The 27,755-nt window shown below is 35.6% G+C and overlaps 1 protein-coding gene across 1 annotated transcript in view; it reads left to right on the forward strand.

The window, feature by feature from the left end:
• The window catches only part of SCN3A (sodium voltage-gated channel alpha subunit 3), a 121,106-nt gene that overhangs the window by 34,637 nt on the left and 58,714 nt on the right, over positions 1–27,755 (forward strand). The window contains exons 4-11 of the mRNA XM_061436473.1: positions 2,857–2,975; positions 4,462–4,551; positions 10,003–10,131; positions 10,802–10,893; positions 11,711–11,983; positions 12,184–12,247; positions 19,046–19,187; positions 20,249–20,455. Coding sequence (XP_061292457.1) covers positions 2,857–2,975; positions 4,462–4,551; positions 10,003–10,131; positions 10,802–10,893; positions 11,711–11,983; positions 12,184–12,247; positions 19,046–19,187; positions 20,249–20,455 — 1,116 coding nt within the window. The remainder of the gene's footprint in view (positions 1–2,856; positions 2,976–4,461; positions 4,552–10,002; positions 10,132–10,801; positions 10,894–11,710; positions 11,984–12,183; positions 12,248–19,045; positions 19,188–20,248; positions 20,456–27,755) is intronic.

Raw genomic sequence — 27,755 nt, forward strand, 5'->3', positions numbered from 1 at the left:
GGCTCCAGAGCTCTTAATCACTAAGCAAAGCTATATACTGTGTTTATCATATAATGAAAGAAAATGTTTTTAAAAATTAGTTATATAATTTTCAATTCTCTGATGGATATGGTTCTACTCAGAGAACTTATTCTTGCCTTAAGTAGTAAAACCTTTAGTGAACCTGTAAAATGTACATTTACCTGGAAAAAAGAAGCAAGCACCATTCCAAAGTAGATAATAACCAGTTTAACATACTTTCAGATATAACATTCATCACCTTAGTTGCAATATATAGTACTATTTTCTTAAGTCACATCATTACTTACTATTTATTGGAGAACAGATTTTGGAATTGACACTATTGATCTCTCCTCTATTTATCAGTCATTCTCTCCAATAATTTTCAGTTTCAATATATCTCTCAACAAAAGAGCCCCAAATTTCAAATGCCTTTCTTGTCATTTGTTTACCATACAGGACAACAACCTTTTATTCTTCACTTCTCAGAACTCAAGGTTTTCTTTCTGTGAGGGGTTGTTCTCCAGAAATAAACTGGGATTGTGTTCTTAAGGTCTCCTTTATTCCAGAATCAGTAAATTCACTGAAGATGCCCTTGCTATGTCATTTTTAATCCCATTAGTACTGCAAAGGCTAATCTTATGGGAAGAGGAGAGGCTTCCATGTTTAAAGAAACAGTTCATTTCTGTTCACTTTGACCTTGGAAATTTTTCAAAATAAAATCCTCTCAATGTTACAGTTGGCTTTTTCAGGGATATTGTTTTAAAAAAAAAAATGAGTAAATGCACCTTAAACTGTGGTAAACTTTACATGTTACTGCTATCATTGAATATCTAAACAGACCCAGATTGCTTGACTATAATATTAAGTGATTTAATCCTATGAATTCAAAAATCCTTTAATGCATTGTGTTTCAAGAGCAGGCATCCCAGTGCCCACTCTCCCTTGTGAATAATCTCAGTGCTAGTAAAGAACAGCTTATTTTCCCTTATCAGAGCATTTTTCAAATCTACAGACAGTTCATAGAAAATAGTTGGTTAGGTCTATGGTCTTGAATACAAAAAGGCAACGTGCAGGGAGGTCGCTTTCTTTATGCTTTACACTTATATATAAATATTTTCTATTCATTAAATGTAAATATCATACTCACAATATTCTACTCAAACAGAGCATGTTGTCAGTGAACATGAATGTCTAGGATACAGCCCTTAGTTACTTTAATCATATAAGCAACATCACAATGCATTTTAATGGCATTCAAATTGATCGTGTAAAACTTGAGAATAGTGAAAACATATTCATAACTAAACGGTTATATAGAATAGATATCTTAAAAGTAAATAGCAACTTAAAGGTAAACTCACATTTAATTGAAAAGAGTTTATTTGCAAACCAGGCTATTAAATGCTGTGTAAAATGAAAAAAAAAAAGTAGCTAACTGGTTCTTTATGCTCAATGATTTATAACAACTTCTAAGCTAGTCCTCAGTGGAATGAACTCTACAAATAATTGCTGCTATAATTACAAGCAGCATGCCAATGTGTGTATATTAATATACTAAGACTTACTGGAAAAGGGAAACAATTGGGGAGTGATCAAAAGGCAGTGTGATTTATCTGGAAAGACATAATGGTGGAGATGATTTTGACAGCTGATGACATTCCTGGAGAGTAGGGATTTTCAACCCGTGGCTGCATATAGAATCACTAGGGGAAAATGTTTAACATACCATTGTCTATGCCCATCCTCCAGAAATTAATTCTGTTGTTCTTGGGTGGATCCCATATAACAGCAATTTTAAGATCACCCCAGGAGATTCTAACATGTGGACAGAACTAAGAACATCTGATATAAGAGTGGGTCATTGTAGATGGCACCTTATCGTCAGATCTGTTATGGATCTGGACAAAAGTAAGTTTGCATTACACGACCTCTCAGGTGCCTCCTTCCTCTAGGATTCTATGACACTCATCTTGAGAATCAGAGTGAGAAGTTGATAGTAAGTGGGATTGACAAGTGAATTGAATTGGCTGGAACAAAGGTGCTTTGGTGCGAAGCAAACCAAAAAGATGATTCCAGAGAGACCTAGTAGGTAATTACCATCTGAGCCACCAGGGAAGTCCCAGGAATACTGAAGTGGGTAGCCATTCCCTTCTCCAGGGGATCCTCCCAACCCAGGGATTGGACCTGCATTACAAGCAGATTCTTTACCATCTGAGCCACCAGGAAAGCCCAGCCTAAATGCTAAATTGATGATTATAGGGTTCAGGTCATAGGAATTTAGAGACAGAATGCCCTTTGAAATGATGCATTTCAGACTAATTCTTAATGCGGCTGGTCCTTCTCATATTACAGCAGATCTATACAACCAGCAAAACCAGTTTATTCAGCCTGTTTGAACATTTTAAAGTAGGACAACTACCACAGGGAAAATAGCTTCATAAACTTTGGAGTTAAAAGATTTGATATAATTAAAATATTTATAAAAGATTATTTTAATACCAGTATGTACAGAATAATCTGAAAAGTTACCAAAACTGGGGACAGATGGTAAGCCTTAAATAGAATTAGAGTCCACAAAGTTAATTTACAACTTGATACAAATTTTGTGTAGGATCATCAGTTTGTATTGGGAAATTGATACCTGAGAGACAGATTAGATAATAGTACGTTGTATCTTTATTTGTAGTTATATGTTAATTTAGGGGAGAAAAAATGATATCTAATATGTTTATACTTATACAAACTGGCTTAAACAAGTTCAAATAAATCAGGTAAAAAGTTTTTATGTGTGTAAGCTCTTCATATAAGCCACATGTCTAATCTAGTAATTTTTTCTCATGTGTTCTTTTTCAGACTTTTATAGTATTGAATAAAGGGAAGGCAATTTTCCGATTCAGTGCCACCTCTGCCTTGTATATTTTAACTCCACTAAACCCTATTAGGAAAATTGCTATTAAGATTTTGGTACATTCATATCCTTTTTATGTGAATTGTCTAAATGTTGTTTCTAGTAGCTGATTTTATAAAGAATGTCATTCTTTTTATAATATATATATATATATATAATTCTTTCAGATTAATTGGTAACCTTGTTATTTAATCTATTGTACTCACTGATTTTCTGCTCTTTATAACAAGATTATTGTAGAATGACAATTATGATTCTAGTAGTAAAAAGAAAACTATGATAGTAAATGAAACACACTGTGTAGCAGGAACAACAGCAAATCTCCTTCAAACTGTTATTAACCTCAATTAGACCATATATAGCCATCATTAAAGAAGCATAGCCTCCTGTGCTTAGTATTATTATCTATATTCCAAACGTTCAAATTTTTTTGCCTTAATTGGTTCTGTATCTTCATCACCTGGACTTTCCTTCCTTCCTTCCTTCCTTCCTTCTTTTCTTCCTTCAGTAAATATTTATTAAACTACTATGCATCTGATTGATAGCATCTATTTAAAAATCATTGAACTTAAAACTACCTACAATGATAGTCAAAAACTTTATGTAAAATGACATAATAGGTGTGGATTTCAAGAAAACTCTCAAGAAGTGATAATAAACTAGATGATCTTCAGAGGCAGTGATCCAAAATATACAAACATTCAAAACAGGTCAACATAAAAACTAAAAGGGAGACAAAAGACACAGGGTTGACCTAGAGACAGGGAAAAGAGGACGGATAGCCTTTGAAGTGCTTTTGAATTCTCCCAGTCCATGGTTTGCTATTGGAAAGTATTTACATTTTAAAACAGAAAGATTTACTTCAAAAAATGTAATCCTAAGTTTTCTTAGAGTGAAGTCTGGGTTGAAATTCTAAGAGAAATCATTACAGCTAATTCTTAGAAAGGTTTAAAAACAGTGTGTGTTTAGGTATGGTAAGGACAAGATACAGAAAGATAATTAAATGTCCTGATAAGTTCCTATACTCGCAAGTGAAAATAAAAAGCTAGAAAATAAAACTAGCTCATTAGCAAAATTTGTCTCTCCCTTTATTCTTATGTGGTAAATGCTAAAGGGACAAGTTCCATCACTGTACGGCTACTAGAGTTCCTAATTACAGTAGAATCAATCAATGTAATCCTTGAATACACAGGGATATACATTCTCAGGTTTATTATATTCCATTCATTAACCTTTTGTCCATCAGTGGAAATTTTAAAGGGTAGCTGAAGTATAACTTTTAGACTTACACTAGAAAATTCCCATTTGCTTCAAACAGAGATCTCTTTCTATTGAATTCAGTTTTGTGAGGGAATGATGCAAAATAAAAAAACAACGAACCAAGAATACAAAGAATATATGATAGACTTCGGAGTTTCGTTTTTTTCTTTGTCATTGTTTTAAAACAAATAAGTAAAATTAATTTTACAGGTAACTTGGTTTCTTTGCATTGGATTGTTTGTAAATGGCCACAAAATTGTACTAGCATTTGTTCCTTAACTATAATCTACTTTATTCAGCATGCTTATCATGTGCACTATCTTGACCAACTGTGTATTTATGACCTTGAGTAATCCTCCAGACTGGACAAAGAATGTAGAGTAAGTAAAAATGATTTCTTGGAATGAGAAATGCACACTCAAATTCTCTAGCAATCTCCTTTTAACTATGGTCTGACTTATGGTTTCCACTTTTTGAAGTCAAACTAAACACTTCTAAGAAACTATTATTTGCATAATATGGAAAAACAAGGGAATTTTTTTTTGAGGGGGGCGTATTTCTCCTATGAGATAGATATTTCTTTCAACAAATGATAGCATTTGATTAAGAAAGGTTATTAAATGAAACCTATATGCAGGTCAGGAAGCAACAGTTAGAACTGGACATGGAACAACAGACTGGTTCCAAATAGGAAAAGGAGTACATCAAGGCTGTATATTGTCACCCTGCTTATTTAACTTATATGCAGAGTACATCATGAGAAATGCTGGCCTGGAAGAAACACAAGCTGAAATCAAGATTGTGGGAGAAATATCAGTAATCTCAGATATGCAGATGACACCACCCTTATGGCAGAAAGTGAAGAGGAACTCAAAAGCCTCTTGCTGAAAGTGAAAGTGGAGAGTGAAAGAGTTGGCTTAAAGCTCAACATTCAGAAAACGAAGATCATGGCATCTGGTCCCATCACTTCATGGGAAATAGATGGGTAAACAGTGGAAACAGTGTCAGACTTTATTTTGGGGGGCTCCAAAATCACTGCAGATGGTGATTGCAGCCATGAAGTTAAAAGATGCTTACTCCTTGGAAGGAAAGTTATGACCAACCTAGATAGCATATTCAAAAGCAGAGACATTACTTTGCCAACAAAGGTCCATCTAGTCAAGGCTATGGTTTTTCCAGTAGTCATATATAGATGTGAGAGTTGGACTGTGAAGAAAACTGAGCACCAAGGAATTGATGCTTTTGAACTGTGGTGTTGGAGAAGACTCTTGAGAGTCCCTTGGACTGCAAGAAGATCCTACCAGTCCATTCTAAAGAAGATCAGTCCTGGGTGTTCTTTGGAAGGAATGATGCTAAAGCTGAAACTCCAGTAGTTTGGCCACCTCATGTGAAGAGTTGACTCATTGGAAAAGACTCTGATGCTGGGAGGGATTGGGGGCAGGTGGAGAAGGGAACAACAGAGGATGACATGGCTGGATGCCATCACCATGACTTGAAGGACATGAGTTTGAGTGAACTCCGGGAGTTGGTGATGGACAGGGAGGCCTTCCTTGCGTACTGCGATTCATGGGGTCGCAAACAGTCGGACATGACTGAGCGACTGAACTGAAGCTAAATAATCATTTATCATAAAAGTTAAGATTGAATCACAATTATGCATTTTAGATAAAATACAATTACCATTTGAGCATAAATAAAATTATTTTATTCTACTATATTACTACTACTGTTATATTCTGATAAAATTGATTTAGGTGTTTAGCTCTATATCACTAGGCAATTCATTTATACACTATATAGGTACATTAAAAAAAACATACTTAGGTGTTTAAGTTATTTTGATATTTAGTTATATTAAGATACATAGATTATTTAGACACACGTGTACTAGAAACATCACAAATCTGTAAAGAAAGCAAAATGTCTTTGCAAAACCATATTCAAATAATAACAAGGCTTAAGGAGAAAACATGATTATGGACAGATCTCTCAAAACTTTTAAAACTTTGTAATTGGAATATTAATAAAAAAACATAACAGTCCCAATAAAAAGACACTGGCCCAGTTAAATCTCTGTGGACATTTGTACCTAAAGCCTGAGCCAGCAACCTCTCTGCAGTCTTAGACCTGGGCCTTGTCCTTCCTGCCTTGAAATGGAGACCCTGGCAATGATATCATCAAAGTAAAACATTTGATTCAGTATTTTAATACAGAGGGAAAGGTCTAAGCACAGTATTTTGGGCATGTTAAACTACACCCTGCTTGCACGAAAGAAGGAACATCTGTCGATTTTTCTACAGTAGTATTAAGGTCTTTTATTGCTTAGGATATTGTATGTAAGTGTGAAGGAAAAGGTGCCCCTGATTATTTCAAAACATTAATGTGCTGAGGAAAACTGTGCTTTAACTAAAAATCTTTGCATTATAACAGCATTATTCCCCAATTTGTCAATCACATATAAGATTATTTGTGAAAGAAACATGCTTTATTTTTTTTTTTTTAGTGTTTCACTAAAAGTGTTTAGCTTGGACAGTCTATTTATGTAATAAGCTAATACAATGATCAGGTATTTGTTTTAGTGAAAAAGAAAATTGTATGTTTTTACCATTATATTTTTAAAGTAATGTCCAATAGGAGATAAGCTATTATAACAAATACTGACACTTTCATTTCTGTTTTTTGTAGATTTCTATGAGAATTTACAGAATCATTCTAAGCCATCATTCATCAGTGATTTAACAAATTAAAGACTTTTTTGACAGTAGATTGAAAAAGCTCCCTAGAAATCATTTTAGTAGAGAATCCAGTTCTTATGTTGAGGCAAGCCATTTAACAGAATTCTCAGTTACCATTTGGGGCTTAACAAGTGGATATACCTGTATAAAACTATTCTGTATGTATTTTTCCCTGCATAAATTATTGACATACTTAAACATGTATGAATTTATTTATATAATGTTATTAAAAGACAGGTAAAGGGGACACAAATATTATTATTTGAATATGCAGTTTTCTTTTAAGTTATTTTTAGAGATGCCTATATCCATTATGAAAAGTCAGCTTTACAAAAGCTTTTGACTTACACTGTTTAGTTGGAAAACTTTGCACAGGTTTCCTAATCAATTATCTCTAGTCACCTGACAGCAAGGCAGCAGGAAAATAAGCAAAACATTAGTGATTACAGTAAAAGAAACAAACAACAAAAACCTTAAAAAAACAGAGTCCAATGAAAAGAGAAGTCAGTTTTGACAGGAAAATACAAGTAACTGACAGCAGAAATCTTCCCTATACAGAGAGATGGCATCCCAAGGACCATATTATACAGTGAGAGTCATAATATGTAAGGCAAATCATTTCTATAAATATCAAAATTACAGGGGGAAAACACCTTGTAACATGGACAGAATCAACAACATGATTAAGAACCTAGTGGGGTCAGAGCCAGGAAAAATCAAGGTCCTCCTTGATTCTCACTGATGCATTCAATCTAGCTTTCTAACAGGTATATCTGAACACCTGTCCTGTGCAAAGCTGTCTTAAATGTTAAGCTCTAAGACCCTCTTCCTTGAATAGCTATCAACACTCACCATATATTCCAAATATCCCCACAAATTTTCTTCCTTTCCCCAAAACAGAAATAGGAGTAGGGACTTTAATCTTACTCCTACTGCTGCTGCTGCTGCTAAGTCACTTCAGTGGTGTCCGACTCTGTGCGACCCCATAGACAGCAGCCCACCAGGCTCCCCTGTCCCTGGGATTCTCCAGGCAAGAACACTGGAGTGGGTTGCCATTTCCTTCTCCAATGCATAAAAATGAAAAGTGAAAGAGAAGTCGCTCAGTTGTGTCTGACTCTTAGCGACACCATGAACTGCAGCCCACCAGGCTCCTCCGTCCATGGGATTTTCCAGGCAAGAGTACTGGAGTGGGGTGCCATTGCCTCCTCCAAATCTTACTCCTAACAATTCTGTAAATAACTCCTAACAACTCTGTAAATAACTTAGAATTGCCTAGCATAAACCATAGGGCATTATATACTAATATGATAAACAGAACATAGATGGGAGCTGTCTTTTATGGTCTTCTGCAATGCTAGGAATCTCTCCAAACAGAAATATCATGGCGATTATATGTAAATATACAAAGATTCAAACCAAAACACAAGTAACCATAAGCTTGGCATTGGAAATTATCTCTCTTCCTAATAAAATCAGCTACTTCATAGTAAGTAAAGACAGGAATTATTCTTTTCTTCATGAAATCAATTGCATTGTTTAAAAAGGAGAAAGAACATTCCTAGGAAAGCTAGACATGAAGATTCTGACATACATTTTCCTGTGATTTCTTTGCTCCCTCATAAGAAAGAAATTTCTACAGAAAAAAAAACCTGAAAAAATAATTTCCCTTTTTTTTTCATGTATAAAATACTAGTAGACTGGAAAATATAGTGAATTTTAATAAAAGTAAATTCAATTTTTGTGGCTTGAGTGAAGTAATCTGAAGAACAAACTTAGATTATACTTTTTAAAAAGAATTCAATGTTGAAAAACAAATACTCTCTCCCAACTATTTTTGGAAGAAACAGAAATAACTTATATTGTCAACATTCAAAGGAGAGGGCTGGTAATGCTCTACCAAAAAGCAAATAGAAAAGTATTTCACTATTTGAGGGATTGAAATTTGAATTTGAGCATGTTTAAATGAGAGTTCCTTGGACTGCAAGGAGATCCAACCAGTCCATCTTAAAGGAAATCAGTCCTGAATATTCACTGGAAGGACTGATGCTGAAGCTGAAACTCCAATACTTTTGCTACCTGATGTGAAGAACCCACTCTTTTGAAAAGACTCTGGTGTTGGGAAAGATTGAAGGCAGGAAGAGAAGGGGATGACAGAGGATGAGATGACTGGATGGCATCACCGACTCAATGGACATGAGTTTGAGTAAACTCTGGGAGTTGGTGATGGACAGAGAGGCCTGGCGTGCTGCAGTCCATGGGATCACAAAAGTCAGACATGACTGAGCAACTGAACTGAACTGATTTGGCCCAAGTGCATAGAGATAGTAACTGATATGAGGTTATACTCAGGAATTTTGTTATCCCTAAATTTTGATAATTGTGTAGACACACACACATAGAACACTAATGAACTGAACATTTTTGGTGAGCGTATAAGAGAAGCAGATTTACAGAGTTATGCCTGAATCTTAAGGATAGATATAAAGGGTAAGTTCATTTTTGATATTAGATACATAAAATATCCCCCAAATTATTCTAATCATTTAAGAAGTCTGAATGAAATGTTTTATTATAAATAAACAAATCCAAAAAATGTTAGCTCTAGAGCTACACTGTCGAGTGAGGGAGAAGGTAGACACATGCAGCTTGAAATTTGAAACTTGAAATGTGGCCGCTTTTAATTGTTGAAGAGATAACATTTTAGACACATTGGTTTAAATAAAGTATAACATGCAAATTAAGTTTACTCATTTCTTCTTTTTATTTGATTACTAGAAATTTGAAAACTATATATGTAGTTTGTATTAAATTTCAGTTGGACAGTGTTACTCTAGAGGATCAAGCCTGATGATTATCCATAAAACACATGAAACTATTACTATCAAACCTAAATATTTAAACAAGATCAAACTCTTAGTAGAAGGTATTAGCTCTTCAGTTTAACCCTTTACTCGTAAGACTAAACTAGTAGATTTTTTTGTAGGTGGGAATAAGGAATTCCATCTTAGTGAACTGAAAAACCACAAAAGAATCAGATTTGCTGTATTTTAACAGTTCGAATGAAATTGTTAATTTTTGTTTGGATGCTTTTCCTAGGTACACATTCACTGGAATCTATACCTTTGAGTCACTTATAAAAATCTTGGCAAGAGGGTTTTGCTTAGAAGATTTTACATTCCTTCGTGATCCATGGAACTGGCTGGATTTCAGTGTCATAGTCATGGCGTGAGTATTTTTAAAAACATGTTAAGCTCAAAGGCATGAAACAGTTGTAGCATAAAACGGGTTGTTGTGACATATTTTAAATGTAGAGTTTGCTTGTTAGCCAAATTAACTATATGCCTCATATATTTTGAGAATACATATTAGAATATATATTGCAAGGTAAATGTATCTGATAAATGAGCAATAAATGGAATCACTTTCATGTCATAGTCTTCTACTTCATCAAAATGAAGTTATTCATTGACTATAAATTTAATACCACCAACTGTACTTTAATTAGTTTTGCAAACAAACGTTCATATTAGTGAAAACTGTATTGAAATAAAGCAACAAAATTTTATTCCTTAAAGGCAGCTTTTAGCACATGGCACCCTGAAGTCTAGCATTTCCGTAAAATTCAAGGGGCTCTATATGCCAAACCAACCCACTTTTCATTCTTTATGTAGTATAAACTTTGCCAAAACTATCAGTAACTCTGATTTAATTCTACAGGTATGTAACAGAATTTGTAAACCTAGGCAATGTTTCAGCTCTTCGAACTTTCAGAGTCTTGAGAGCTCTGAAAACTATTTCTGTAATTCCAGGTAAGAAGAAACTGGTGTAAGATGGTAGACCCCTTATATCTCCAACTTTTCTGTTATTGTGTTTGTGTGTGAACTCCCTATTACAGATATGTGACAGAGTTTGTGGACCTGGGCAATGTCTCAGCGTTGAGAACCTTCAGAGTTCTCCGAGCTTTGAAAACAATTTCAGTCATTCCAGGTGAGAGCTAGGTTAAACACCGAGGCTGACTTTAAATACACTGTAATAATACTGAGGTTGAAATTACACATGTGACATGAGCCTTGTGGCTTATTATGTTTGTTTTTTTATTTTCAAGAATGCCAAATGAATTAAATATTGATTTGTAAAGTCAGCCTTTGAGTTTAACAGAGACTTGCATGAGGTGTCTATACAAAATACTAGTTTTGCTCTCTTTCTCACCCACTTTTTTGTGCATTTATGATGCAATGTTTTCTTTTTTACATCCTATAAAAGCTTTGCTATCATGGCTTTACTAACTGATTTAGATTTTCCCATTTACTGCAGATATATTTTGAAAGTGGATCTCCTCTTACAAAGGAGAAAAGATTATTACTGAATGGCATGTACTACATGGCATGGGATTTTTATTATCTTAAAATTCTTTTCTCCTCTAAACCACTGCAACTTGGAAAGCTAGTATTAAAAAATGGTTGGAGAGAAACAGCCTCCTGAAACACAAAATGTGACGTGAAAAATAACTGCAAGTTTGTCTTTACATGTTCATGGCAGCACATAAAACTACACATTAAAAAAAAACAAACAAAAAACTTCCTGCCTAGATACTTTACCCTTTCATTTTAAACCTCCCAAAAGCACACTGCTCATAAAAAAAATCTGCTCTTCATTCATTTCCCAAACCATCTGGCTGTCCATAAAGCTTTGATGTCTAAACAGACAGGCAACTGTTTGTGGGGAAAGAGAATGTATATGACTATTAAGAAGACTCTGTGGCTTCTGACACTCTTCCTCAGCTGATCTCATTCTCTCTCCACAGGTTTAAAGACCATCGTGGGGGCCCTGATCCAGTCTGTGAAGAAGCTTTCTGACGTCATGATCTTGACTGTGTTCTGTCTGAGCGTGTTTGCCCTAATTGGTCTGCAGCTGTTCATGGGCAACCTGCGGAATAAATGCTTACAATGGCCCCCAAGCGATTCTGCTTTTGAAACCAACACCACCTCTTTATTTAATGGCACAATGAATTCAAATGGGACATTTGTTAATGTAACAATGAGCACATTTAACTGGAAGGATTACATTGAAGATGACAGTAAGAAATATTGCTCCATTGTTAATCTTCGTGTTGCTGAATGAGTTTTTAACTATAAATAGTTGAAGCTGTGGGCTTGAAGCCATCTTTGTAAATTACTTTTTTGGTATCCACTTTGGAAATAACTGAGATAAACAAATTCTATTTATCCCTAATGTCAACAGGAATGATATGAAATAGTTTATTCTTTATATTAACAGGTCACTTTTATGTTCTGGATGGACAAAATGACCCTTTACTCTGTGGAAATGGATCAGATGCAGGGTAAGGAAAATTTTTTTTAAGATGTAGAACACTTTGGGAAAAAGCAAAAGTAAATAGGAAGAAAATATACAAGGGTAGTCTTGCATGTGTTTAATAAAGAGTGGTGCTGCCCACCTAGGAAGTACTTTCTCCATCTTTTGGGATTGGTATTTATTCTAAACTCACAGTCATTAAAATCATCCCTTTGGGTGAAGACCTTTTATCCAGAATTTCACAGATAATATGTACATGAATTTTTCTTTCAAGAATGAAGGTCCAGTGTCTGTCTTATCTGTAAACCCATCAGAGTCAGTTAAGAATTACAGAGAAGGAAAAACAAGATGGGCACATTTTGACTGGTGTTAGGATGTGTTCCCTCATAGCTCAGTTAGTAAAGAATCTGCCTGTAATGTAGGAGACCCGGGTTCAATTCCTGGGTTGGGAAGATCTCCTGGAGCAGGAAATGGCAAACCATTCCAGTATTCTTGCCTGGAGAATCCCATGGACAGAGGATATAGTCCATGGGGCTATAGTCCATGGTGTCGCAAAGAGTCGGACAAGACTTAATGATTAAACCATAAACTACCACCAGGATGTATTGATGGGACAAGTTCTGCCCTGATTGGAAAAGATCCAGGCTGTAACATGGTCATCAGGGTGCAAACCCGGTTGGAAAACTGCTTTGAGAAACTCAGATACTCTTGAAATTGGATGAACTCCTGTATACAAGGAATCCAAGTGGCAGATGTATGTCAAAGGCATGTTCTGGTCTGCGTCTGCATATTTTATAGTTCTTTTCTGTCACATTACACAATAAGAGATGCTGTAATGTCTTAGTCATCCTGCTAGTCTCTCATACTTAGCATATTTTGCCAAAAGTACTGCAAATTAATTATAAGTCAGGGTCCTGTGCTGTGCTTTGTCGCTTGGTCGGGTCCAACTCTTTGTGACCCCATGGACTGTAGCCCACCAGGCTCCTCTGTCCTTGGGGAATTCTCCAGGCACAAATACTGGAGTGAGTGGCCATGCCCTCCTTCAGTGGATCTTCCCAATCCAAGGATCAAACCAGGGTTTCCCTCATTGCAAGTGGATTCTTTATTGAAGCCCATAACTCAGGATAGAGACTGAAATTTTTTAAAGCCAAGGGATAGCAGTAGTGACTCTTAGATCGCAGAACTTACAGAGAACATATTTTGAGTCATCCCAGAAGACTGGAGAAGGAAATGGCAACCCTCTCCAATGTTCTTGCCTGAAGAATCCCAGGGACGGGGAGCCTGGTGGGCTGCCGTCTATGGGGTCACACAGAGTCAGACATGACTGAAGCGACTTAGCAGTAGCAGCAGCAGCAGATGGGAAATTGGTGTGGTTATAAAGATCTAAGAGGATTACTAAAACCATAGACCAGTAACAAAGACAGAATTTTGGGGAATTTTTTTTTCCTGATAGTTTTCCCAAACTTTGATAGGAGAGTGTAGAGAACAGGAGCAAAAGTTCTATAGTTCATATACGTGAGTGTGTGTGCTAAGTCACTTCAGTCGTGTCCAGCTCTTTGCGACCAATGGACTGTAACTTGCCAGGCTCCTCTGTTCATGGAATTTTCCAGGCAAGAGTACTGGAGTGGGTAGGCATTCCCTTCTCCAACTGTTCATATATACCTGGGTTCAAATCCTAACTCCACCATTTACAAACTCTTGACCTTGGAAAGAGTGAAGCTCTCTGTATTTAAGTCTGTTTCTAAACTGAAGAGTAATATCATCTCTCCCTTCAGGTTGTTATGGTGATCAGTTACTTAATACATATAAAGCACTTGGACTAGCACCTGGTCTGTCATAAACATTTATTGCATGTTGGCTACTGTTTTTATTATTATAGTTAATGTAAAAGCCTAGATAAAATTTTGGATAAGGTGGGTTAATGTATACTTTATCTCTATTAAACCATAGTAATCACTTCCCTTTATTGAGTATCTGTTATGGGTCAGGTAATTTACACAGTAAAATTGATAGTCACTCTATTGTTAAACATCAAATACAATTCTAAAGAAATCTACTCCATTTTAAGACTCCCTATAAGGCTAAAGTAATCAAGACAATATGGTATTGGGAAATACTAGATATAGATCAATGACAAAGAAAATGCAATTCAATAGAGACAGGAAAGTGTTTTCAAGAAAGAATGCTAAAAGAATTGGAGATTCATGTGCAATGAAATGAACTTAGATACAGCTTTATAATATACACAAAAAGTAACTTAAAACCAATCATAAACCTAAATGCAAAACACACAAAACTATAAAAATTCTTTAAGAAAACATAGAATAAAAGCTACATGACTTCAGATTTTGTGATGAGCTTTAAAATATAAACCCCATAGCATAATACCTGAAAGAAATAATTTATAAGTTGGATTTAAAAGCTTCTGCAAAGACACTGTAAAGGGAGTGAAAAGAGAAGCCACAGAGTGGGAAAAATATTTGCAAAATACGTATCTGATAAATGATTTGTACCCCCAATACATAAAGCACCCTTAAAATAAAAAAAATAAAATAACCCAATTTTAAAATGGGCAAACTGAACAGATACCCACAAAAGAATATACACAGATGGCTAATAAGGATATATAAAGATGCTCAACATCATTTGTCATTAGGGCGTTGAAAGGTAAAACAATAATGAGTTACTGTGATGGAATTCCAGTTGAGCTATTTCAAATCCTGAAAGATGATGCTGTGAAAGTGCTGCACTCAATATGCCAGCAAATTTGGAAAACTCAGCAGTGGCCACAGGACTGGAAAAGGTCAGTTTTCATTCCAATCCCAAAGAAAGGCAATGCCAAAGAATGCTCAAACTACCGCACAATTGCACTCATCTCACACGCTAGTAAAGTAATGGTCAAAATTCTCCAAGCCAGGCTTCGGCAATATGTGAACCATGAACTTCCTGATGTTCAAGCTGGTTTTAGAAAAGGCAGAGGAGCCAGAGATCAAATGGCCAACATCCGCTGGATCATGGAAAAAGCAAGAGAGTTCCAGAAAAACATCTATTTCTGCTTTATTGACTATGCCAAAGCCTTTGACTGTGTGGATCACAATAAACTGTGGAAAATTCTGAAAGACATGGGAATACCAGACCACCTGATCTGCCTCTTGAGAAATTTGTATGCAGGTCAGGAAGCAACAGTTAGAACTGGACATGGAACAACAGACTGTTTCCAAATAGGAAAAGGAGTACGTCAAGGCTGTATATTGCCACCATGTTTATTTAACTTCTATGCAGAGTACATCATGAGAAACGCTGGACTGGAAGAAATACAAACTGGAATGAAGATTGATGGGAGAAATATCAATCATCTCAGATATGCAGATGACACCATCCTTATGGCAGAAAAAGAAGAACTAAAGAGTCTCTTGATGAAAGTGAAAGAGGAGAGTGAAAAAGTTGGCTTAAAGCTCAACATTCAGAAAACGAAGATCATGGCATCCGGTCCCATCACTTCATGGGAAATAGATGGGGAAACAGTGGAAACAGTGTCAGACTTTATTTTTTTGGGTTCCAAAATCACTGCAGATGGTGACTGCAGCCATGAATATAAAAGACGCTTACTCCTTGGAAGGAAAGTTATTACCAACCTAGACAGCATATTTAAAAGCAGAGACATTACTTTGCCAACAAAGTTTCGTCTAGTCAAGGCTATGGTTTTTCCTGTGGTCATGTATGGATGTGAGAGTTGGACTGTGAAGAAGGCTGAGCGCCGAAGAACAGATGCTTTTGAACTGTGGTGTTGGAGAAGACTCTTGAGAGTCCCTTGGACTGCAAGGAGATCCAGAACCAGTCCATTCTAAAGGAGATCAGCCCTTGGATTTCTTTGGAAGGAATGATGCTAAAGCTGAAACTCCAGTACTTTGGCCACCTCATGCAAAGAGTTGACTCATTGGAAAAGACTCTGATGCTGGGAGGGATTGGGGGCAGGAGGAGAAGGGGACGACAGAGGATGAGATGGCTGGATGGCATCACTGACTCGATGGATGTGAGTCTGAGTGAACTCCGGGAGTTGGTGATGGACAGGGGAGGCCTGGCGTGCTGCGGTTCATGGGGTCGCAAAGAGTGGGACACGACTGAGCGACTGATCTTATCTGATTATATATCTATTAGAATGACTAAAATTAACAACAACAACAAAAATCTGACAATACCAACTGCTGGTAAAGATGCAAATCAACAGGAATTCTCATTCATTCACTGCTGGCTAGAATGCAAAATAGTACAGTCACTTAAAAGACAAGTTGGCAGTTTCATACAAAATAAACAGTCTTACCATATAACTCAGTAATTACTCCACTAACTATTTAGCTAGCTAATTTGAAAATTTATATCCACACAAAAGCCTGAGGTAAATATCTATTTATACCATCTATATTCACAATCACAAGAAACGAGAAGCAATCAAGTTGTCCCTAAAGAGCTGAAAAGATAAACAAACTGTGGTATATTCATACAATGAAATATTATTGAGTAATAAAAATAAATAAACTATCAAGCCATAAAAATATTGATGAACCTTAAATGCATCTTAATAAGTAAAAAAAAAAAAGAAGGCAATCTGAAAAAGCTACATTCTGTATAATTCCAATTGCATGATATTCTGGAAAAGATACATAATAGAGATGATAAAAAGATCAATGTTTTCCAGGGGTTCAGAGTAGGGGCTTGACTGGGTAATGTATAGGGGATTTTTTAGGGTGGAGAAATTATTCTGTGTGATTCTGAAATGGTAAATATTAAGTATTTGTCAACTTTACAAAACTTTACAGCACAAAAACTTAATACTATATGCAAAATTTGTTTTAATCGTGTGAGGATGAGAGATCTCAGGTTGAAACACAGAATGTGACAAAGTATCTAAATACACTTAAATAATAAACTGAAGGAAGGGAATAGGTACTAATCTAAGTAACTTTGGAAATGAATGAGCCTATAAGACTAAAGGCAAAAGGAACTATACTCTTCTTGATAAAGTTGTTTCCCATCACAGTATGGATTAACAATCCAGAAACAATTATGCATGTACACTGGCACTGAATAATTAAGTAAATAGATAGTAGATGACAGAACTCAGGTTTCTCACTTTTGGAGTGAGGGGTTACAGATAAGTAAAGGGAGGAATCTGGAATGATCCAGCAATAATGAAATAAAGTTGGAGAAATGACTATGACCTCACGTTTAGTTTAACCTAGGCACAGGTGGCTATATGAATAGTATTAGAAACCACGATCTGGGTGCCATGTTGATTGCCAAGGCAGTGTCATTGCTTCTGGGCCCTCACTTGGCAGGGCAAGGAGACAAATGTGTAAACACAAACACAGACACACCTTTACCATGGTTTCTAATGCCACTCTTCAATAAAAGAGCAAAGGCTCCTTGGAGAAATGGTTGATTATAGGACTGGGGCAGGAAGTATGAAAGATGAGCCTGGACTATATCGTAGTGTCAGAATGTAATAAAGTGTCGAAAAACAAACAAAAACAAAACACATACCACCATGAGTGATGGCAAAGAGATATAGGAGTCACCTGAAAATCGTCCAATGGCAAAAAGTGGAACAACGTAAGCAAAACTACACAATGATATTATACATAAAATTGCATTATAATTCAAAGTGTAAAATGAATGCCCATGAGTATATACTCATAAAATAGATTGAATATTAGGTAAATAAATGAAATAATAGATAAATCTCATGTAGAATTCCAAATAAATTTGTGCACATACTTTGCTCTTAAGAAGGTAGATCATAATTCCCTGCTCCTTATGTGTAAGCAACACATAATGAGTATTCTAAAGAGAGCAGGATGGAAAAACAAGGAAAAAAGAGTAAATTTACAATGGAGAAACTGGACAAACACTATCTCAAGTCAGGTGATGAAAGTTATTATCAGCAGTGATAAGTCATATTGATAGCATGTAACCTTGATATGATGTAAGGATTATGATACTTTACATCTGTGATCTTCCTCCCAAAAATTCATAACCTCAATATCTAATCATGAGAAAAACATCAGACAAATCCCAACTGAAAGAAATTCTTCAAAATACCTGACCAATATTCCTCAAAAATGTCAAGGTAATCAAAAACAAGAGCAAATCTGATAAGCTGTCACAGCCAAGAGGAGCTTTAGAGACACATGCTGACTAAACATAACGTGGCCTCCTGGGTGGGGTCTTGGAATGTAAAAAGGATACTAAGGAAAAACTGAGAAAATAAGAATGAATGACAGACTTTGATTAATAATAATGTATCAATATTGATTAAAACATACCAACGTTAAGATGTTAGTAATACAAGAAACCAGGCATAGGACATATAGGAAGTTTCTGTACTCTGTAATTTTTCTGCACATCTAAAATTATTCTAAAATAAAAATTGTATTTTAGGAATTTTTACAGAAGTGGCTAATGAAGTAACTTATTAAGCAGTTCCCTACCTTTTGGCTGGGTTTTCTGGGTTTTCATTTTTAATCATTGATTGCTGCCACTTTAAAAAGAGAGGTGTCAGTGCAAAAATGTGTGATTTCTGCTGCTCTGCCATGCTAAAGATCTATAAATAGGACTCCTGTGCACCTAAGTTTTCTATTGGTTTTCCTGATAAATTTCATCTGCTAACAGTTTCACTGTGAGCAATTACCTAAAGTGTTCTGGATAAGAAAGCAAGAAAATTCATCACAGACAGCAACTCTGGGTTTTGACAATTCCTATAAATCAATATGGATTCAAATAGCTATAACTGCTCTGCTGAGCCCAGCTCCATTCCTCTCTCTTGCAGCCAATGTCCAGAAGGATACATCTGTGTGAAGGCTGGTCGAAACCCCAACTATGGCTACACAAGCTTTGACACTTTTAGCTGGGCTTTCTTGTCTCTATTTCGACTCATGACTCAAGACTACTGGGAGAACCTTTATCAGCTGGTAAATGTCTTTGTCCCTTTGGGTTGCAATAACAAAATGCCATAACAGAAATGTATTTCTCACAGTTATAGAGACTGGGGAGTCCAAGATCAATACACCACAATGAATGCATTCTGGCAAGATCCCTCTTCCTGGCTCATAAGCCGATACCTTTTTGCTGTGTCATCACCTGGAGGAAGGGACTAGTGATCTCTCTGGAGGCTCTTTCTGTTAGGCACTAATCCCATTCATGAGGTCCCACTCTCATGACCTAAGCACCTCTCAGAGGCCATACTTCCTAATACTATCACATTGTGCATTAGGATTTTAACACATGAATTGGTAGGACACTCACATTCAGAGCACAGCAGTAAGGTTCAAAATAACATGCATATAATTTAAATGTATGAGCATATATGAAATCATAAGTATAGGCATTTGTCTATAATACTCTAAAATACTGAGAAGGGTCCATCATAAAGTGAGTGTGCCTAGGATCCCAACTGTTCATTCAGTCAGTACATGTATTTTGACATTCTTTGTTGAGAAGCATTCTGCTAGGGGCTATGGAGGATACAGAGAATGTTCATGACTTGAGCTTATAATATAGTTGTGGATGTAATAAGAACATGTGAAAAGATTTTCAAATTCAATTATATAAAATTTTTAAATTCAACTTAAGGTTAATTGGCTCTAGGAGGGAAGAAAGATGTTATCTCTAGATGATGTGGAAAGACGGTGTGGACTAAGTAGTAACTCCACGAAAGGAATTAAAATAGTGTTCTTACTTGTAATATTTCCCTGCATTATAGACTCTAAGAAAAAGCATTTTAGTAGTCCTCAAATGTATATCCAATATGTACAAATTTAAAATGTGTATGCTTACATCAAATGACACTACAATCAAGTCTTAAATAATTTTACTTGTGTGTGTATGCATTTTAAAACAAAAAATAATCTTGGTCAAATACATTGTATGCTAATAAGCATTCGTCTTCTGACTATCTAATGTTAGTAAGCAGACCTTTATTTGGGGACATTTTATAAAATACTGTTGAGATTGATCTTTTTCTTCCTCCTAGACATTACGTGCTGCTGGAAAAACATACATGATATTTTTTGTGCTGGTGATTTTCTTGGGTTCGTTTTATCTGGTGAATTTGATCCTGGCTGTGGTGGCCATGGCCTATGAAGAACAGAATCAGGCAACACTGGAAGAGGCTGAACAGAAAGAAGCTGAATTTCAGCAGATGCTTGAACAGATTAAAAAGCAACAGGAAGAAGCTCAGGTACTAAGTGATAAAAAGCAAAGCTGCTTTATTATTATCATCATTGTCATTGTTATTTAGTTTAAAGTAGGCATATTGTACCACGGATGTAAAATTGGTGCTGGCTTTTCATATGGCACACTGGCATTGTCATTAGAAAAGAAAAAGCTATTGAAACTTGAAATTGTTTCCTAAGTTAGAGTCAAAGTAACTTTTTAGATGTTATATATGAGGAAACTGAGGGCTTCCCTTATAGCTCAGCTGGTAAAGAATCTGCTTGCAATGCAGGAGACCCCAGTTCTATCCCTGGGTCAGGAAGATCCACTAGAGAAGGGATAGATACCCACTCCAGTATTCTTGGGCTTCCCTTGTGTTCAGCTGGTAAAGAATCCACCTGCAATGTGGAAGACCTGGGTTCGATTCCTGGGTCGGGAAGATCCCTTGAAGAAGGGAAAGGCTACCCACTCCAGTATTCTGGCCTGGAGAATTACATGGACTGTAGATGGGGTCACAAAGAGTCAGACAGGACTGAGCGACTTTCACTTTCACTTTCATGAGGAAATTGGCTCAGGGTAGAAAACATATTCAGGATGAAGTTAACTATGCAATTATCTTATGAAATCTCAGGGAAGAACTTTATTTTCAGTTTAATACAAAAAAAGATACATAACTGGTATTTCCAAATATTCCTATTTCACCCCTAATTACACTTGAAGTTTTATTCTGTATTGATTGATCTCAAATGTGATCTCAAATTTTGAACTCAAAACTTCATGCCTACCTATGCTTAATCATTCTTCAGGATTTCTATAGCACAATAGGGTATCACGATATTTAGAAGGCATCTGCTATTAGAGCCGACTTTAAATTTTCATTAATATTAAAGGCTGTTTGGGCTAGGGGCATAGAGAATGGGGCATTCATGTCTTGAGGAAATAAGAGATAAGAACAATATTTGACTACAAGAATAAACATAAATTGAAAGATGACAGTCATGGAAAGACAAATCAAAATCCAATTCATGTCAGTGAGAATTATATCCTTCACATCTTCACCAACTTTGGTATGGTCAGTCTTATTGACCATTCTCCCTGTGTGTTAGTTGCTCAGTCATGACTTTGCGACTCACAGACTGAAGCCTTCTAGGCCCCTCTGTCCATGGAATTCTCCAGGCAAGAATACTGGCAGGGGTTGCCATTCCCTTCTTCAAGGGATCTTTCTGACCCAGGGATCAAACCAGGTCTCCTGCACTGCAGGCAGATTCTTTACTATCTGAGCTACTTGGGAAGCCTGTTGACCATTCTACTAGCAGTATTTCATTTGTCTTATTTTGCATTTTCTTAACAATTAGTGAAGCTGAGCATCTTTTCTTGTTCTTATTTTCTATCTGTATGGATTCTATTGTAAAGTGGATATTCAACTATCTTCCCCATATTTTTAGCTAGGTTGTTTTCTTATCATTGAGATTGAGTAATTTTTATGTATTAAAAAAAAAGTCCTTCATGATAACTATTCCTTGAATATATTTTCTCCCAATCTGTAATTTGTCTTTCACCCTAACTGTACTTTTTTAGGCAAAAGTTTTAAATTTTGATGAAGTACAGTTTATCAAGATTTTTTTTTCTGTTTATTTGATCATGCTTTTGGTGTAGCATCTAAGATATTTCTGCCAAGTCTCCATCACAAATATTTTCTCCTAATTTTTCTTCTGCAAGTTTTATGTCTTATATTTAGGTCATCAAAGACCCATTTTAAGCTAATTTTTCTGTAAGGTGGTGTGATTTATGAGTCGAACCTTTTTAAAAATTTATTGTTGTTGTGTTATTCGCTCACTCATATCTGACTCTTTGTGACCCCATGAACTGTAGCCCACCATGCTCCTCTGTCAATGTAATCTTCAGGCAACCGTACTGGAGTGGGTAGTTAGTCCAGTCTCCAGGGGTTCTTCCCAAGCCAGGGATTGAACCCAGGTCTCTTGCATTGCAGGAAGATTCTTTACCACCTAAGCCACCAGGGAAGCCCTTTTTTTGCATATGGATACCTAGTTATTCCAGCATAACTCGTGGAACAAAATATTTTTTCTCCACTAAACAGCCTTTGAAACTGTCAAAATCAATTGTCCATATGTGAGTAAGTCTATTTCTGGATTCTATTTAGTTCAATTGATTTATTTCTCTTTACACCAAAACCACACTCTCTTAATCACTGTAGCTATTGAGTGAGTTTTGAAATTAGATAGTGGTAACTCCCCAACTTTATTTTTCTCTCTCAAAGACTGTATTGACTATTCTTGGTCAAATATATTTTTAAAATGTGTAGCTGCATATGAGTTTTAGAATTAGCTTTTTCATTTCAGTTCACATAGTTTCTACTGTGACTAACATCTTCAAGTTTATCATCTTTTCTTCTGCATCATCGGATTTGTCTTTGTCCCACCCAGGGTATTTTCATTTCAAACATTATAGCTTTCATCTTGAAAAGCTTGATTGGAATTTCTTTTACTTCTCCCATATAGGTAACATACTGAACATACACAATACAGTTATAATAAATGTTTATAGAGTCCTAAAGTCCTTGTCTGTTAATTCTAACATCTGTGTCAGATCTTGATCAATTTTAATCATTTCTGTTCATTATTGATTATATATTCCTGATTTTTTTACATTTATTGCAAACTTTGGTTAAATTCCAGACACTTGAAACTTGATCTTTCGGGGTGCTGGATATTTTTGTATTTCTATAAAAATTCTTGATCTTAGTTTGGAAACATAGTTAAATTACTTGTAAACAGTTTGATCCTAAATCTTTGAAGATTTGTTAGGTATAACTTAGAACATAGTCTAAGGCTAATTATTCCCTACTGCTAGGTGAAAACCCTTCTGAAAACTCAACTCAATTCCCCCATTCATAATTTCTTCAAAACCATTGTTACATGTATCTAGGCTGCTTAGTGGTTGTTTTAGGAGGAAGAGTGAATCAGATCTGTTACTATATCTCAACCAGAAGCAGAAATCCAAATAATTTTTGTGCATAGTGATTTTCTTAAATGGATGTTCCCAAACATTAGAGGCATTATTTGAATGTCAGTATATCCTTGGAATTGTGTGTTGAAAATTTAAATTTTTAATAATTCTGAGTTACTCTGAAGATGTACAACATACAGCAAGAGGTACTTTTTACTGAGGCTTTTTTTTTTTTTTTTGGTGAGATGGATTTGACAATGAATTGCTTATCTGGTTACTCAGACCAACCATATACTTAATAGTTGCTGAACATGCTGATTCTATTTTCCTGTTAACACTGGGTACAGAGTAGTATCATGGTTACAGTTTATTGATCTATAAAAAAAGTCATAAACTAATTTGGTGATAACTTGAGTGTAACTTATAAAATATACCTCATGCTTGCCAGGAATTTCTCCTATATTTCAAGTATTCAAGAGTTTATTCCTCTTGAATAAATTCCTCTGTTTTTTCCTCATTTGGTTCCAGACAAAGATGACTTATAAATATATTTAGTGTTTTGCCAGAAAAAAAAAAAAAAGAGTTTATTCCAGATCGTTACAAATAAAACACATTTGTAAGATGATGAAATGGTAGCTATTTACAGGGCAAAGAATTTTTTCATTTCAAAGCTAAAAATAAAAGTTATAGGAAATAATATATATGTGTATACACATATAGACAGATAGTGCATACTAGTTGTATTTTAAAGCATTGGGTTATTCTATTGTCATTTACAAAAACAGAAAAGCAATGTGCATGAGAATACTAAACCAACCTACACTACAGGAGTAAGAATGTCTTCTGAAATGCAGCCATTTTAGGGTAAAATATTACATCAGTTAAAAGAGTATAATCTTTAAAATTTAGCAGTAAATACACTATGTCTAGTAGAAGTTTAAAGAATCTAATTATCTATATCCTAATTAGGTCAGCCAAAATGTCAGTTCTTTTCACTTGAAAGTTAGTTATTGGAGTCCAGAGATCAAATCATGATTCAGCTTTAAGTTCATATACACAAAAGTTTAAACTGATTTCAGAGTAAATTATCCCAGTGTTTTAATATTGATGGGGATGGCACGGGTGCTAAGCTAATTTTACTTCCTTATTGACAATGCAGGTAACAGTGACCAGTAAATAGCCCATGCTGACGGAGAAGTGGGAGGTGGGGACAGAAAGAGAGGGAGACTTAGTACACCCATGAGATCACTGGGGCTCCAGTGTAATGTCAGTCTGGTTAATCACCTGTGACTCTTCAAAAGCTATCTAGCTAATGACTTCATGAAGTCTAGCATCATTTCCATTTTTATTTATATATGTTCAAAGACCTCCAAGTGCTAGTCACTGTTTAGACATGAAAAAAGTCATATTCAGCTCACAAACCAAGTACAACTTTAAAAGACAAAGACATACTGACAAAGAAAGAAATGTTTTGTGCTATGTCATCATAATTGTGTTGGCATTTAATTTGTGATCTTTAAATGTCTAAGTGCTCAGCGTAGCATATTCCACAGAAGTATATATTGGTCTGATAGGAAAAATTTAGCAGTAAACTTTGGCACAAAATTAGAAATAGTGACATTTAAGAGGCCCAATATAATTTGGGGTAGAATTGTAATAAGTATAGTTAATGTCTTGAGGTTTTAAAATGAGATTTTAAAACTGGATCTTATGTTTACACTGAAGTATAATCACAGATATATTTTTATTTTATTTTTTAAGGACACACAGATACAGTAAGTTATAGAGCCTCTTTGTTTCACACAGAGATAAGAGAAACAAAATGTTATTCCCTGTGGAAATATTAAGCACGTATTTGTTATCTGTTACAATAAGAATTCAGCAAACCCACTGTGAAAGTAATGCTATTAGCCTAAGTAAGCAGGACATTGGCCATGTCACAGCGCTGCGTATAAACAGGTACACAGACATGGGAGGTGACAGGAAACATCTGCCTCTGAGGGAATTGACAAATCCCTGGAAGTGGAATAAGTGACAGATTCGAGCTGACGAGTGACACAGAAAATGTGTTGTGTCGGGAGGTTACCGTTGTTGCCTTACAAAAATCTGTTTTGGTTTTGAGTTATTCCAACTGTTTACCCAGTCTAGGAAGGGAAATCATGTCTTATGCAAAACAAATTCTGGAAGTGATTTTAATGGACCTGAGTTTCAGAATTATGTCGAGACTATTACCACCACTTCCACTTCCTTTTTTCCTGACAACAAACAAGTGAATAAATGATTTGGCACTGTGAATTGTATGCTTTTCTCTATACAAAGTGGAAAGGAAAATTAAGGACTTTATTTGGATAAAAAGAAATGTGTATACTTTCATTCTCTCAAGGAGTGCTGTAAATTATGTATCTCCTATGTATCAAGCACTATGCAACTATATTTAACTTGTTCAAATTAGTCCTTCATTTATCCACTTTATTTTATACTTTTATATTAAATTTATTTATATTTATAAAGGGCCCTTAATATTTATCATCTTTCATTACTGACATTGAAAGTGATATCCATGATCAAGAATTTAATTGGGAATTCCATGGTGGTTGAACGTTTAAAACTCAAAGATTCCACTGCAGAGGGCACGAGTTTGACTGATCCTAGGTTAGGGAACTAAAAAGTAAGATGCTGCATACCACATGGCTCAGCCAAAAAAAGAGAAAAATTCAATTAAAAAAAATCTGGATATCTGATTATATGCATTCTATAAATATACAAATTCTGAATTAATGTTTCATTTAAATGTTAGGATTGTCTTTTATCAAGTTTTAGATCCAGGTTTCTATAATGACTATAGCGATCAATATAAACATTTTACATGTTCCTTGGCCCAACACATATATTTAGTACTATATGTAATATTATGGTTCCCATCCGTGGGGTCATGTTAATCCCATGGAATGTGTTTCATAGAACCTTTAGTTTTAAACCTTTTTTAAAATTTTTAGTTGAGATGAGGTTCAGAAATAGAAGCTACTTAGAAGGGTCTGCTTCTCAAGAAGGAGAAAATGTTGTCAAAGCATTCAATATGAGTTTTATGTTCTTTTCTAAAATATATTTCTGTTATGCAGACTATTCTGAAACCTAGCTTTTATGAGATCTTGAAAAGTCAAGTCTGTCTTATTCTTCCCATACCCGCATTCAATATCTGAGACAACTGACAATATAGTGCCTTTTTTTACCCTTATTCACCAAACATTTACTGAATCTTTTTTATGTCAAATGACATAATATGCAATGTGCACACAGACAGACACAAACACACATACACACATACACAAGTGACAGAATTCCTATCTATAGGAATAGACAAGAATATGTCTAGTGGCGAAGAGGAGAAGATAGAACAAGGAGCAGCTGTATTAGAGTTGCTTGTATTCAGTAATGACATATGTAAAGAGTTGAACCAGTAGTCTACTATTTTAATTATTTCCATTTTGATGATTATGTTTATAAACAGGAACATACTTAATGAGGACTCAGCTTTGAATTTCATATCCTCTCCAGTTAGTGTTTAGATCATTTCCCGTTTAAAAATACCATTCACATAAATAAAAATACAAAAGATTTGGCATGCCATGTTTTACCTCAAAGCCGCTGTGTTTCTTTAGTAGGTGCAGAAATTTAAAAAGCTTAAGTAGTACTTGCTTCCAGAGAAGGCAATGGCACCCCACTCCAGTACTCTTGCCTGGAAAATCCCACGGACAGAGGAGCCTGGGGGGCTGCAGTCCATGGGGTCGCTAAGAATAGGACACGACTGAGTGACTTCACTTTCACTTTTCACTTTCATGCATTGGAGAAGGAAATGGCAACCCACTCCAGTATTCTTGCCTGGAGAATCCCAGGGACGGGGGAGCCTGGTAGGCTGCCGTCTATGGGGTCGCACAGAGTCGGACACGACTAAAGTGACTTAGCAGCAGCAGCAGCAGTGCTTGCTTCAGCAGTACATATACTAAAATGCTTAAGTATACTTAGTGTTGAAATATGGAAAGAAAATATTTGAAGTAGTCATAATCCTTTGAATGATTATTACAGGTATTTATTGACTGATATGTTAAACTTTCGTTAACTATTTATAATAATAATAAAAAATAAATATTTAAAATTTTAAGCTAAAAGTGCTATGCAGTAAATTAATCGTGTTAGACTCTGGGATTAATATGACCTCAGGAATGGGAGGGCTTGCCAGGTGGCTCAGTGGTAAAGAATCTGCCTGCTAATGAAGGAGACGCAGGTTCAATCTTTTGGTCAGGAAGATCCCCTGGAGGAGGAAATGGCAACTCACTCCAGTATTCTTGCCTGAAAAATCC

The sequence above is a fragment of the Bos javanicus genome, chromosome 2, assembly GCF_032452875.1.
Source record: "Bos javanicus breed banteng chromosome 2, ARS-OSU_banteng_1.0, whole genome shotgun sequence".
NCBI lineage: Eukaryota > Metazoa > Chordata > Mammalia > Artiodactyla > Bovidae > Bos > Bos javanicus.